Source organism: Mycteria americana, chromosome 8 (assembly GCF_035582795.1).
Source record: "Mycteria americana isolate JAX WOST 10 ecotype Jacksonville Zoo and Gardens chromosome 8, USCA_MyAme_1.0, whole genome shotgun sequence".
Classification (NCBI taxonomy): domain Eukaryota; kingdom Metazoa; phylum Chordata; class Aves; order Ciconiiformes; family Ciconiidae; genus Mycteria; species Mycteria americana.
Genome location: NC_134372.1, coordinates 39,655,193 through 39,670,934, shown reverse-complemented (window position 1 = coordinate 39,670,934; position 15,742 = coordinate 39,655,193). Strand labels below are relative to the sequence as shown.

The 15,742-nt window shown below is 43.4% G+C and overlaps 1 protein-coding gene and 1 long non-coding RNA gene across 2 annotated transcripts; one reads left to right on the top strand and one right to left on the bottom strand.

Annotated features, from left to right (window-relative positions):
* The first annotated feature begins 110 nt into the window (after positions 1 to 110).
* CMTM3 (CKLF like MARVEL transmembrane domain containing 3) lies at positions 111 to 15,742 on the top strand. Its single transcript, XM_075510826.1, has 5 exons — positions 111 to 315; positions 9,396 to 9,551; positions 11,385 to 11,480; positions 12,778 to 12,895; positions 14,629 to 15,742. Exons 1-5 carry the CDS (start codon positions 199 to 201, stop codon positions 14,655 to 14,657), a joined length of 516 nt encoding a protein of 171 aa, XP_075366941.1. The 5' UTR covers positions 111 to 198; the 3' UTR covers positions 14,658 to 15,742.
* Positions 6,154 to 11,390, bottom strand: LOC142414013 (uncharacterized). Its single transcript, XR_012776958.1, has 3 exons — positions 10,940 to 11,390; positions 10,504 to 10,578; positions 6,154 to 7,482 (listed from the first exon to the last, which is right to left on the bottom strand). It is a non-coding gene; the product is annotated as an uncharacterized LOC142414013 (long non-coding RNA).

Here is a 15,742-nt window from a genome sequence, read left to right as displayed (position 1 = left end):
GGAGCCCCCCCTCCCGCCGCCCCGAGCGCACGGCCGCCACCCCCCAGATTTGGGGATGCTGAAACTTTTTTTCACGTTTCCGCAGTGTCACGATTTCCGCTTCCCTCCTTCAAAAAAAAAAAAAAAAACACAAAAGCCACCACCCCCGAGCCGCCAGCGCTCCTCGCCAGCCCGCGGCCGCCGGAGCCGCTCGCAGCCATGGAGGAGCCCGAGCCCGAGCCCGAGGTGGCCGCGCCGCCGCCCGGGCTGCGCTCGCTCCTGCCGCCGCGGGAGTTCCTCTGCTCCCGCAAGGGCCAGCTCCTCCTCGCGGAGTCGGTAAGGGCGGGGGGCAGCCCCGGGGCGGGGGCCGGGAGGAGCAGCACCGCCGGGCGCGGGGGCTCGCACGGATCGGGGCGGGGGGACGGACGGAGGGACGGACACACGACTGCCGGGGCCGGACCGCGGCCCCCGCCCGGGGGAGAGCGGGGGCAGAGCTCCCGGTGAGGCCGGGGGCTCCGGGCGCGGCCCCCCGAAACGTGCCGGTTACCCCCAGAGACGGGGCGGCGTGAAGGGGAGCGGGCTGAGCCCGCTCCGGGCTGAAGCGAAGGGCTTTGTCCGTGTCGTTCGCCCGTCTGACTGCAGCGTGAGGGTGGCCGAGGGAGAGCACGAACAGGGGAATACGGGGGACACTCCAGGGCTGAAAGTTCAGTTGAGCGGGTTCAGGCAACCAAAATACTATTAGGAAACCAAAATACTCATCACGTTAAGCTTCCAGTGCCTTAAATGTGTTCCCCTTTAGCAGGAGCCCCTTTTCAGTTAAAAATGGCTTTGACTTCATTTTACCCTACTTGCAGTGTGAATCCAGTCACTGCTACTGACCCGAGGTGCATTATCTCCCAGGGCCCTGGGGGAGGCACGGTTTACAAGACAGCTTGTCCCAAGTATGTAAAGGAAGACCTTACTCATTAATTTATGATGTGTGGCATTATATAGGGCATCACGATCTCTCAACTTTTGTCCTAAGCTCTCCAAAAGCTGTGGTTGTCCCTCACCTAAAGGTTTTCCTTTAGGTCCAAGTTCTGAGATCTGGGCTGCTGGTAATTACAGGCCTTTGATTTTTGGTGCAACACTTTCTGGTATTTTACTTGTAAAGGCTTAAAGCCTGGCAGCTGAAACTGTACCCATGTGGTAGGGAAAGAGAAGACTTACCCCATGGGTAGCACGTATTTGACAAATTTTAAGAGGAAGTTAGTTGCTTGAAATTAGACCTTCAACATAATTTGTACTAGAAATAATGAGAAATTTAAACACCAAGTTCTCTGTAATTGTAGCTGGAGTTCTGACAGCAGGTAGTCAAATATCAGGACAGCCCAAACTAGTAGTCAAGTATGTGGAGCACTGTTTAGACGTGTAAGGCGTCTCCGGCTATCCACTGTGCTGGCTCAGACAAGAACACAAGGAAATTCAAGCAAGAGAAAGGGAAGGAACAGGCAGGAAGCAGGCAGCGCTGTCAAGCTCCCTGACCAGCCTTTCTCTACCAGCCCGGTGAGTTTGTGAGGCTGTAGGTGCTGCCCTGTGGCAGACAGCGAGGGGGACAGCCAGGAGGGGCAAGGCTGGCTTTGAGAAGAAAAACCATTCATTCAGGAGATGAGGATGACTTCCGTGGTAGGGAACACGGGCCTCAGGCTGGGTAGCAGCAGGCTACAGGTTGTGTCAGCTCTACTAAAAATGCTGTAAAAATTCCAGGTACCCCCCATCATTCATACAGCATCTGTAGTTGACAAAACCCACACATTTAGAAGATACCAAAGCCCAATTAACTTTACTCCTCTGGCACGTGTTTTTGTTACATACTAAACGTATACTGGAATTTCCTATACAAGCTTACAGCCAGTAAATTACAACTTTCAGACAGCCTGGCTTTTTAACATCTCTGAACGATGACATATTTGAGGAATACTGTTTTGGTCATGGGATCAGACTCACCCTTTTGTTGTCATAGAGAAGTACTGATTGTGCCTCCTTGGAGTAATAAAAACTGCTCTGTCCTGACAAAACAGGGATTTATCCTTCGTAAGGCCACTCAGGGCTTCCTGAGGGTTTGGCTGGCTGAAAGCAGCTCCAAAATCCCATCTGCCGAAGCTGCAGCGAAGCTTTCTGTGTGCTCCTTGCAGGCCAGCCCACGTGCTTAGGATGTCGTTTCCTGGCAGAGGGGAGGCAGCAGTAGTTCCTTTCCAGTTTTCTCAGTTTTGCCAGGAGAAATCCTTGAAGACAACACAGGCCCCAGAATAAATCCAGTCTGTATACAATTAGAAATATGCAGTGCCAAATAACTGAAGATGAGTCCAAGTTAAATCTATCATAGTTTAAATCTGTGTTTCATCTTTAGCTTTGTATTTCTTGCCTTGAATGTTTGATTTTTCCTCTTTGACACAGTACTAATGCGGGGTGGGGTTGGGTTCTGCGTAAATGTATGTAAATAATATTCATGGGATACAGATTTTGAATAGTGCCTTTTGTTCAGAAACAAAATGGGGTTCTCGTTATTCTTACCAAACATCTCTGTCACATTATTATTTGGCAGCTTGGCAAGTCATGAGAAATGCGCTGTATTTCTCAGTCTTTAAAGTGATGCAAATACTGGCATCTCTGCAGGTAGATCAGAGTTCTCCGTTCAGCTACAGGAAATGCCAAGTCAGTTTTTTCAACATTCAAAAAGCAAACCACCATATACTGAAAAATATGTTACCAATGAACCAAAGAAGCAATTTGCAAACATACCTTGACTGGGGTAGATGGTTATACTTTTCCTTTTCAGTCTATGGCAGAAAGTTGAACAGGAGTTGGCTTCAGCAAATCCCCTCAGCCCAGTGACCGTGCTGGTTGTGTACTTGGTGGAAGTAACCTCATTAAAAAGTCTTGTTTTGCCCAGTAGAAGTGGCTGGCAAATGATCCATTCAGCTGTCATAAAAATTAAGACAACTGCCACATTCACCCAGCCTATTCCCTTCACGTGCCCTGCTGGAGGCGGCTGCAGCGCCGGTGCCCGCGGCGCGGCTCGGGGCGCCCAGGGAAGGTCGCACAGGCAGCTGCACCGGGAGCGTGGGAGCTCAGCGCTGCCGGCGAGGATTGCTTTGTTCAGATTGAAGGAAACTGCTGTAGCCACTTCTTAAATATAACATTTACACCCCTTTTCATGTGAAGTGAGTATGGATCTTTTACAATGTTCAGGTGTAATTTTCATGTCGGCATGTAAACTGCTCTGTGGGCTACCAGGTCTGGGCATTCTGGTGCTTCCTCTGTTACAAGTTAGGCTGGTGATGAAGCTGATTACTGCTAGAAGCTTAATTATAATCTCAAATTTTATTCAGAGAAGGAAGTTCCCCCCTGCCCCCTGCTCCTTTTCCTTTTGATCTTCCTGCCTTAGTAATTTTGTATTCCACCTGGGATAGCTACACAGCCACAAAGCAGCAGTAGCATCAAGTACATGTATAAGCTTTGCTGTCTCTCCTGATCCTATTTATTCTCACTGTCTTGCTCCTCCACTTTCTAATCACCATTCTTTATCTGCCAGGTTAATTTTTTTCTCTTTTTTCCTTTCTGTTTTCTCCCCATACCATTTTTTCTTCTATATATTTTAACATTCTTCTTCTCTTAAGCTACTCATTTTTCCTAAATACTCAAGTTGCTATCTTGAAGGTCAACATCTCATCCATGCTCTTTTCCCCCTTAAGAGACGCATTTTTCAGTTCCCTCTGTCCTGTGTTGGAACCATTGAACAGCCACTCTCATACCTGCCACCAGAGCTTGTCCAGGCAAGATCCACATTCACACATCAGAATGTGTAGCTCACCCTGGCTATTTCAGTCAGGCTTTTGTGTTGTCCTGGTGACTACTTCAATTGGCATCTCCTTAGTCCCCTGAAGCCAGTATGCAGTGGCACTATGTATTTTTTTTTAATAAAAATACAGTATAAATATGTAAGGTTGTCCTGTATAAGGTTGTGTCACCTTTGTGGTGACACAAAGGATGTAGAAATCATCGTGCCTGTTTTTCTCCTCTTTTCCTGTCTTCTGTCTTTTCAGTCTTCTCTGAACTGACCTTCATAACTGAAACTTCCAGCTGCTCTGTGTAAAGCCTCCTTCGAAGACGAGCCCTGTGCCTTTCTCTGGGTCTGTAGCCAGAAGGTGACCCTTGCAGCTAATTCTGAGGGAACCAAGAACTTCACCTCCATGACAAGTATGACAGAGAAGTAACTGAATAGCAGAGACCACTAAGTGATCTACTTTCTCTCTCTGCCAACAAACAATAACAAAATGGACTCTTGTCCAAAAGAGATCACCGCTAGCCACTTTTAAAACTATTTAAGCACACCTGTTATTTTCTGCGGAGGGGAAATGAGGAGCAGGCATTTGACCACGTGGAGCAGCGAGCAGAGGACACCGGGGCGTGTGTAGTGGCGTGCAGTGATGTCAGCTGCTTCCTGGCATCCGCATCATCCCCGACGGGCTGCAGTGGGTCTGTTCTCCCTGCACGGAGGATACAGACGCCTTCACGCTCTGCCGTGACCTCAGCACTTCAGCGGTCCTCCCTCCCGTAAGGAGCACAGTGCTTTCTAACCATTGTAACTAATTATTTTTTATACCTTAAATTACAAGCTGGTTATATGATAAAGTATAACTTCATAAAGCCCAGCAACACAATATTAAGTAATAATTACATGGGAGAAAATTACTTTTTGAAACGCAATACCAAAAAAGTTCCTTTAAAAAAGTAATATGCAATAGTTCTTTTATGTGCATTCCCATTCCCATAAAACAGGTGCCGAATGAAGAATCAGGCCTCTTTTCTGCCAGGATTTTTTATAATCTTACCACTGCCAGACTATTAAAGGATCCTGCTCTGTTCTTTGCTGCACTAGAGCTTTCTGCATCCACATATTCCTCCACAGTGAAGCTGGCAACAATCACGCTAACCTTTCAGCAGCAGTGCAGGAACAACTCGGGCTCCTAGCTGCTATCAATGCCAAGGATGTCATCCCAAAGGAAAAAGAAACCCCCCTGTGTAAATACAAATGGGTAAAACTGATAAACACTGCATTTTTTTTTTCTCCCAGAAGCAGCAGTGTTTTTCGAGTCTGAAAGTGCTAGAAATGAACTCGCAAGTGCATCGAGCCTCACAAACTTCCTCCCTAGCTGGTTTTGTTGTTGTTGTTGGGGGTTTTTAGCATAGACACAGAGCTGTTAGGAAAACAACAAGATCCCATTGCTTGACCTTTCTCTGAAATCACTTTTAAACACGCAGCTTCAGGGAAAAAAGGTGCAGAACAAGTGCGATGTGCAGTGGATCATCTGGCAGTCTTTAGAGGGGTCAGGCGATATTCTGAAGGTTGCTTTTGAGTTTGTCATTTTTAGAGCAACTTTCAGTTTGCCAGATATTTGTCTCAAAGACTTGAAATCTGGAAAAGTAAGTAAGTAGGTGTTCATTATTTCTGGCTACGGACTGGCACATCAATGTTTGTATTGTGGGAGGAGAGGTGTATCTTTAAAATTACCAAATTTTTAGATGATATCAAATGCTTGTTAGTAGCACTGCAATTAAATGGTCAGACAAGATAACGAGATACCTATTCACTTTTATAATTCAGAAAAGATGGTATTAGATAATATCCAGTATTGCTCAGGGAGTCCATGCATGCCATCTGTCAGAAGGGGAAATGAGCTCTAAACAAAGAGAAATCTAAACAAAGAGAAATGAGAAACATCATCAAAAGCCGACAGCTTCATGGGCTCTTGGATTACATAGGGCTGTCCCCAAGTTACCAAGTAGATCTGGCATTAAAATCCACGTCAGGGCTGCGACGTAGCTACCAGGCAGACCAAAAAAAGAAAACCAAAGAACAAGCTGTAGCGCTGTAGCCGTCACCTGACAGAGCCCTTCAGGCACCTCCTTCCTTTTGTTTCTCTTGCTCTTTTGAATGTCTGCCTGCCTCCCCTTCCAGCCTTACCTCAGTGAAGACTGTAGCATCTAAAAATGCCGTCTTTCAAACCTTCATTCTCAAAAACTGGTCCACTATTTTACAGGTGTGTATTTCACCTAAAATCTTCCTTGGGCCTTTTCAGTCTCTGAATGCCTCCAAAATGAGGAATGATGCTTAATTGGAGAGCAATTATCACACTTCACGTCGGATTCTTTCCCTTTTACTATTATCATCAATAATCCATGGAAATCAAGGAACTTCTTACAAATCAAGGGCGGTTTGTTGTTTTTTTTTTTTTTTAATGTGGCCTTGAGTACACTTTCCCTGCACAACTGGATGCTGACAAGTAGAGTCGGGAGCGGAGAGCTGGGACGGGCTGGACTCAAGCCCACCACTCAAGGTGGTGGTGAGGGCGGGCGTGCAATTACTGTTCATCAGGGCTGAGGAACAGGCAGCAGGAGACTGCCGTGATCCTCCCAGTGACCGAGGGGTTTGTCTGAGCAAGTAACCGCCCTGTTAACTAGATTTTAAAATGGACGACTAATATTTCCCCAGATGCCAGCTTTTCCGGATCAGATGGAATTAGAAAGCTGAAATGCTCAGACTGATCCTTTTGTCTCTTCAGCAACTTACCTTGCACCCAAGCAGGAATCCCACCGGCACACCGGAGCACGAGCCCCTCGGTGTGCTCTTGCCACGAAACAAGTTTCTGTTTGCGTCCTGAGCCATGTTACAGCAGGGCCTCGGGCACCGCAATGTGTTTCAAACTACTGCAGACCTACCCAGTGCCATCAGGGTGAGGGGAAGACAGCAGGAACCTTAAATTAGACCGATTACCATAAGGCTGATCTTAAGAGAACACAAAGGCTCTTCGTTTCACCTAACAGTTAATACTTCTGACAGAAAATCTTTTTCTCTGTATAAAGGCAGAGCGAGCGCAGGAGTCATCATATCAAACAGCATCGAGATCAAAGTGGTCTCTTCTGTGCATCATCAACTTGCGTATCTGAAATTTGCCTCTCTACCTCCCCTCACTGCTGTAGTATGATGTATTATTTAATACTGCATTTAATTCTTTCATAAGAGATCTTCCAAGTTTAGTTCAGGTCTAACATTCTGCTACTGAAAGGGGGTTGGTTGGTGGGACCCATCCTGAACGCATCTTCTCCCTGCTGCTGTTCGTCCCTGCGTACTTCTCTGTCTCAACATCTCAGTTATCACACACTTTCCTTTAGCCAGGAATTTTTTTTTAAACACCAAAACAAGACAGAAAAAGCGTCCTAGCTACATGGTGATTTTTTTTTTTTAGACCAAGAAAACATGAAACCATGTCTAAAGTACATTCCACAAATGCAAGTGAAGCAGATTCACAAAGTTAAAGTCCAGTCCTTTCTGGTTTTATTCCGTGAGGGTAGGAAGGAACTAGATGGTGTGATAGGAAGGAGGAAGAAGCCCTCTGTCCTCTTGGCAGTTTTCAAGTTCTGTTATATCCACTTCTCTTCAAACAGTACGTATCCCTTTTCCTTCACAGAAATAAAATACCACGTTAAGGATAAGATACATTGAATGAGTTCCCTCCGCTATATGAAAACTCCAGAAAAACCTGCAAAGAGGCTATATAAGCAATGAACAAATAATAATAGGATAAATAACAACAAATGGGGTAAACATTAGCAGGTGACAGGCCTCGATGCAGAAGTGAACTCTATGTATTATACCAGATCAGTTTCTTACAACCCAATGAAACAAGAACAATGCATAGGCATTTTAAGATAAATACAGTATCTTACTAAAAATGGCACATCCTCTCAAACTTCACCACCCAGTCCCAATGGATCAAAACAATATACCCCAGTTATTAGCATCCTGGTCAAGAACTGACTGCTTTCCCCAAAACTCAGGCTTAGAATAAAGGCTTGTTAATTAATTAAATTAAGACATTATTTCAACAGGATTGAACTGCTTAGTTGCCCCCTAAACCTAAATGGGCTTTTTTGATACAGGTATTTGTGGGTTGACTGACCTCTCATAGGAGTAATTATTAATTAATAATTAATTATAGGAGCCTTATTGTTCAAGTATAATAATGATTTTTTTTTGAGGTACAAGTGGTTCCCAGGAACACATGGTAGCAGCAAGCAAATAAATCCATAGATCTGAAATTTAGTGAGGCAAATGCATTGATTGTCACAGTCCAAACATTTATGCTTTTCAAGAAGCCACATCTGCCTTCAGATGTGCCGTCTGGGGGAAAATAATACATCGATTTTCAGTATTATATGAGTGAGAACATCAGTGTCCCAATTTAGAAGTTCAAAAAATCTTTGTAATCTAATGCTCAAACAGTACCTACTGCTATGTTGACCACAAGCAGCTCTGAGCATTGCTAAGGCAGAGATTTGTCTCCAAGAGGAAAGGCTGACCAGAGCAGCTCAGGTGTGAACTAGCACATAATATTCACACTTGCAGAAAATGTTCCACTCAGTATGCTAGCTACTTTTTTTATTTTAAGCTAATTTGAAGAAAACAGCTACGAGTTACCACGCGAGGCAGTAGAGCAGTAGGGCTGGAGCCTCTTCTTGGAGGTGACCAACTCCCAATACATCATTTGAAAATTTTACTAAGTTTCTCCACGGGTCCCTCACCTTCCACTTTCACAAATACAGTAGCTGAAGGTCCAGAAGTGTAGCACAGCACTTTGGTACTGCCTGGTTTAGGTGAAAATGCATTTGCTTTAGCCATTTTCCCATTGTGAAACTTTCTGTTTTGAGCCATAAACTATATTCTAAAGGTATTTTAGAATGGGAAAACAAATGCCATTTTTATTATTTTGTAGAGTTAGGAAACATCATGGAGATAGAACAAATCTGTGGGAGTTATCTATCCTTATTACTCTCTAAAACAGCTGTCTACACTGGAAAACTAGAACCAGAGACTTCCAGAAATCACAGAATAATTAATTCTCAGCTCTTTCCTATCCACCAACAGCAGACGTTTTTCTTTCAACTCTAAGAAGATTATAAATGCTGAGTTACTTTGGGCTATCGGAGCAATGATGTGAATTTCAAATGAGAACCCTCACGGTTGAAAGCTTAAAGCTCTGTTTGCTTGGCAATGCCCCACTCTATTTTCAGAATTATGTTGTCAGAACTGTTTACAATACAGAGCAAATTACCGACTCAGAGATGTGCAAATCCACCGAGCTCTCCAGAAGGTGGATTTCACGCGCATTGAAATAAACACCATTACTTTAGATTTATTCCAGGCTAAACAAGAAAATTCATTTGGCCCAAGAAAAAAAAAAAGTAGGAAGCCAGATAGGCCATCACCAGCAGCACTGACAGAAACATGCAGGGAGAATAACGCTTCAAAGCTGCTGAGCTGCCTGAGGCTCTGCTATTCCATGCGAATAACTAGTGTTTTCCCTTTACTCTAGGTGCTGTCATTTATCATCTTTATCTGCTATATTGCATCTCTAGCTGCCTCTTTCATGATGGCACCACTCCTAGAGTTTCTGCTGGCACTGTTTCTTTTTTTTGCCTATGCCTCCAAACTCAATGAGAAGTTTAAAGGACTCTACTGGCCTTTGACGGTAAGTGAAATGTGCAATATAGAAACACAGATTTAATTGTACAGCATAACATGAGTAAAAGGGACTATATGGGAGTTTAGGCTGACTGTTAACAACTTCACCCCCTTATTAGAAACCTGTCTGTATTGCCTCTCATTCAAAAGGTCCCAAAGGACTCTTTCAACTATGCTATGCTACGTACTGTAGCTTCCTTGGTGCTGACACAAAGCATGGTTTTATTAAAGCACAGAATTTATGCCCGATTCCAGGCAAATGGCTTAGGGCTGGATCTTCAGAAGCGGGCAACATCAGCCTAAGTCTGACCGCTGCTGGGGTCTCCTTAATATTGCCAGCCTTACAAACGGGGAAGCTGAGGCACGCTATGTCGTAGTGCATATACTTTACTACAATGTTCTCAAGTTCTCAGGTAAGTGCTGTTGCGATGCAGAGTCATACTCACACGCAGACAAACTGAGAGCTGCTTTCGTTAAGGGGGGGAAGCCCTGCAACTCTCGCCAGCAGATGCCCATTGACACAAAGGAAACCGCTGGCTCTTCGCTGGGGTTTCCAGGTTCGCCGCTGCAGGCGATTACTGCACACTGGCCACTGGATGTCTCCCTCGCTTCAAACATCCATTGCCAAGGCAGCTTTTGTCTAGCAGTACCAATACTTCAAAAAAATGCTAATCCAATCGATTTGGATTCTCTTTCGGTACCGTTTTGCCATAGTTCGTCATAGTGAGATTTGAATTAGAGCTCTCAATGTATAAAAATAACATTAGCAAGGCCACTGGTGGATAAAACAACAGCAGTGACTTCAACTTACGACAGTGTGCATCGTTTTCAGATGGTAATCTCAGTTAGTTCCATCGTTTTCCACATATATCTGATTCCAGAACTACGATAAAAAAAGCACTTGTATGTTTATGCCCATTACCATAACATACTCCAGCTGCAGAATGTAGATAACTGACCTTGTCCTGATTTCAGAGGAGTCAAGTTTCTTGTAGGATTTGTGTTTTGAGACAGTATCTTATTCATCATCTGTTCTGAAAAGGCAGAAGATCCAATTGTGAACAGAGGTCGAGATACCATTATTCCAGCTCACATGATTTACCCGTGCCCTGGGAATCACAGCTCTTTATTTAATATACAGTTCAGAGACACTGTTGCTGCAGCACATCGCTGCTTGTATTACAGGGCATGGCCCCTGCCCTGCAGAGCTACAGTCTCAGCCACAGAAGCACATATTTTGATTATAGCAATGGGTACATTCACTTCAGGCTAGCTGCTGGAGTTACAAGTGTACACACTAAATATAGACCAGTTTAAACACTAAACAGATTGTTTAGTTCTTACATGAGGAGTTCCTACAGACAGGCCTACTTCTGTGTAGAAACAAGCACACACCTGTTCCCCACGGGAACTGGTACACTCTTCCAGAGCCTTCGGTACTGCAGGAGTTCTGCTTAAAGATGAGACTTTTAAAGGCATTTCAGATGATTCTTCCATTAGCCCTTGCTGCACTCCAAGTTAAACATCACAGAAAGATATCCCTTCTCAGCCTGAAGAAAGGTCTGCCCGACATACGCATGTTAAAAGTAGGATTTATACCAACATCTGTAAGAACAGAAGCTAATGCCAAGATTCTGGTCATCTCGCATTTAAAAATATTTCCCAGATGAGCAATCCATCCGCTACAAAATACCAGGCTGTAGTCACACTCCAGCATCAGGCAAGTCCACTGACGCAACAGCAAAGGTTTTTAATGGTAATTTCTGAAATCATTTTTAGAGGAGTTTGTATGTTGGAATTACATGACTAATCTGAGAATGCAACATTGCTTATTTTACAGGATTTCTTGCGGTGCGTCACTGCTGCCGTTATTTACTTTGCCATTTCAATTGCTGCTGTCTCAAAATATAATGATGGAGCATCTAAAGCAGCAGGAGTAAGTAGACGTGAGCTTTCCACTCCGGTATTCTGGTGAACTGCATATGGACATACTTTAGAAACAATTCAGTTTTGATCCCACTGCAAGTAGCAGAAGTTTCTTCAATTAACTGAGAATTAGATTTGCCTAAAGCAAAAGGAAGAAATGGTCGGTTATTTAGAAAAACAGGTTTTGAGTCAATGAATAGTTTTTTCATCCTAACAGTGCTGCTCAATGTTAACTGTACTATATAGGGAAGGCACCTATTCTGCTTTTTAATTTCACCAGCTGTACAGGGAAGATAAACTTCCCTGTTCCTGCAAAAAACATCAAGATCCTTCAATGGAGGGAATAATAATAATAAAAAAGAAATCAAACCTGGAACTACTAAGGACAGTCTAAATTAAGTAATTTCAACCTCCTGCCTCTACTGCTTAATTTTACTTGGATGAGTTGAAACAAGAGCAGTGTCATTTTACCCTCCAGTATATGGACTGCCCAGAAGAGAGCCTTCGTCGTCAGCATTTTGTGTTCAGAAATAAAATACAGCCTCTCTATCTGCAGCTTGACTTTAAGCATCAATGATGTATGCAACATAAATAAAATTTGCATAATAATTTTAAAAGATAGGGAAGAACAATACCCAGTAGTGTTAGCCAGCAACCCTTACTGAACCATCCCAAGTCATACACAATTTCAAAACAAAGACCTTGTTTTAATCTTTGTCACTCTGTTTAGACATGGAGCAATGCAACATAGCATTTACCCTAGCTTCTCAGACTGAAAAACGGCCTATTCTTGTTATACTGCTGCTTCTTGGACGCTAAATATTCGTGGACACTAAATAGGCAACTCCAGAATCATTTTATCTCAAATCTAGTTCACTCTGCAATAGACATGTCTCCTTGCAAACCAGTAAAAAATGATTTCCAGAGAGATCGAGGTGATTTCTTGGTGGCAAAGAGATGCCTTGGGATGGTGGAGGTGCAGGTTACATTCTCCTGTAGCTCCCGGCACAGGGCAATGCGCCCTGTGTGTGCCCAGAGCCAGAGATGGACGTAGCCTGGGGAAGGGCTAAGGACACATCTGATAGAGTAACTGCAGGGATCACTACTGAGGCTCCCAAATTAGCTGTAATTTAGTTGATGCCAATGGGTCACGAGACATTTCCCTTCCCTGCCTTTTTAGAAAGGCACAGGCCAAAAACTCAAGCCCAAGTTTTCTTTAAGAATTTTTTCTTGTGTCGGTTAGGCTTATTTTGGTTTGTCATTGATGGACGTGAACTGTTAAAGAGAGTATTATTTTGCCATTTTAGGTGTTTGGATTTATAGCCACGATAGTGTACGCCATTGATTTCTACATAACCTTCAATGACCTGGTTACTTTTCTCAAGCAAGGCAGTTCTGATTCCCCTGAAGGGCACAAGTCAGAAGGTAGGTAAAATTCCCCGTTTTGGTTAAACGGGCATTTAACATGAGATCTTCTCCATTTCACCTTTCACAGGGGAGCAAGAGCACTCACTTGTAGTAAGTTTCTCTTCTTGGCTACCTTGGTTTTGTATGCCACAACTATGCTGAATTATGAAGCTGCTTAGTCTTAAAAATATAACAGCTGGAATTTCAGTGATTTATAAAGATAACTAGCAAGCCAGGAGTGTGAAGTTTCTCAGAGTTTCACACCATCTAACTTTGAAAGGCCCCAAATCCAATTGTAGAAATTTTGTGCAGCACACTTTTTTCCTCCCAACAAGATGTCTTACTTTAAAAATAAACATCTACCTTTTTTTTTTTATAACTTAATTATTAACATCCATTAGTCCACAGTCTTTTATGTCCAATAGTGCTTTTCTCTTTATCATCTCTTTATCATGATTACCTCTTATTCAGGGTGAAGCTTTGACCATCTGTGGGCAAATGGCCTTGAAATCCAAGGGCCACACACCATAAAATTAACAAGATTGTTATCAAATTTCTTTTCAATATAGGAGGTGCAATCTACCTCAAATCAGACAGATCCACTTAAAGACAGAAAGAGGGACCCACTGTTGGGAGTTCAAACCCATTTCAAGTCAAGTGAGGACACAGGTAGCTATTTGGCAGTACCCAGGAGCCCAAATCAGGCATCATGCCCCTGTGATACTACTTGTTGCACCCACACAGATGAAAAAGACCGCTCCACACTTAAAAAAACCCCAAACAAACAAATCTCAAAACCCCAAAAAACACCCCACACAAAACCAAAACCCACAAAAACCCTCAAAAACAAACACCCAACACGTGTACAGAATCCTAGAAGGTAAGTAGTAATGCTAACAGTCTTTTCTAGGTATTTTAGTAGACTGTTAAATGTTTTGCAAGCTGTAGGTCAAAAAGAGAGACAAAGAAGAATTAAAGGAACAGATCATAGGAAACAGACTGCTAGACTAAAAACTGTTTATCCCCACAAACTGAACTGACCTCAGAAGATCAGGTGACAAGGGTACAAAATTAGGCTAAAGATTAGATCTAATTTCCCTGGAGATGGAGAGAGAAAGATATAAATTTACAAATATGTAGTCATGCAGCTTTGTGTCGATGATTTGACCATGCAAGAAGGGCTCTGCCCTGCAACACTGTTCCTCCAGCACCAAACTCACGTTCACGCTGTAGCTCCCAACTGCCGAGGCCAGAAATCCCTTGCTTCCTTGCAAGCCGAGTCTCGAGCTTGGGCAAGATGTACCTCTATAGGCCTACTGGGATTTCTTAACATCTTAAAGCTTCTGGTTTTCAGATACGTTTAACTGGCAGTGCATAACCGTGACCCACAGCAAAGAGCAATATTGTAGTACAGGAAGCATGTCTTCAGCAGACTTCCTCTTGTTGGTCATGCTAACAATAGTATCTCTGCAACTTCTTTCATCTGAACTGTTATCTAATTGTTATTATGTATTGTAATCTAACTGTTAGCGGTCTAAGTGCCTCTCAGCAGCATTTCTCAAGTCCTTTGAAACAGCATTTAAAGCTCCATCATGTTAGAACTGTCATTTTACAAGCCTTTTCCTAAATATGCCACGTCCTTTGAAGCAGACACCTGCCAAAGAGTGGCATATCTCTCCCAGCAAGAGCTAAGGCTGACACGGAGGTTTCCAGTTTTCATTTTCACTAATGTTCCTTATTTTAAATTTCAGATGAGGCCTCAGATTCCGACTCAGACTGAAGAACCAAACACCAACCAAGTGTGAAGGGAAGATGATCAAGCACTTTCCTCTTCGCTGAATGCACTGCCAATTGAAATATCTCTCTCAGTTCAGCCTCGGTATCCTCTTTCCACCTCACTGTTCATGGAATCACCAAAGCACAGACAGGGCAGTGATGTGGAAAAGGAGACTATTCCCAATGTCATTAGACGCTCCTTCAGAACTATGGATTTTACAGTTCAACCTGCCAGAGAGGTCTGTATCCAAACAACCCATCTCAATTCTCCATTGCCCCTCCCTACTCAGCACTACAATGTACTGAGTAAATGGGAACATAGTATTTTAAACGTGTAAGTGGAGCTTTTGATATGCTTTCTTAATTCCAAATCTTTAACACTTATAACTTTTATACTTCTTGCTGTGCCAAAGAAAAGAGGCTCAGATGCCTCTACTTTATTTGTATTTTTCTTGATTAACTAACAGTATTTCTTTGTCTGAAGTCTCAATATTCCACTATCTCAAGGCATAGATTATAGTTAACATGTTGGTTTCAATACATTTATATCTACTGCCTATCTGTGACAAGAAAAAGCGACAACTGGAAATCTGCACCAAGAACAAACCTCAAAGTATAATTGTGCTGTAGGGTAGCTGGCTCATCAGACATTCAGTATCACTTTTTTTAAGCTGCTTGGATGGGGTCACATCCCATCTTCTGCAATTTCACCACAGATACGAGGTAGAAGAGATGAGGCATTGTCTTACTGGCCCCTTCCTACCATTCACATGGAAGCCCTCATACGTGTTTGCACATACAGGTAAGGAAGGCTTGCCAAATACCATCCGACATCACCTGCCTATCGAAGCCTGCAGATATTTGTGTGCAAGATATCACTGTCTGATCTCATGCTCTGTGTTGCGAACACTGGTCCTCCCATGAGAAGTAGCGCTGGACTTAGTCCACTAGGTTCGCAAAACAGACGACTGTTTCTGTAAAACTCAGGATACCTGGGCCCCAGGAGGGCAATACATCCTTCCCACTGTGAAAAGGCAAAAAAACCAACCTCCAAAGTAAACCATCTCTGCAATGAAATTCATTTTCCCA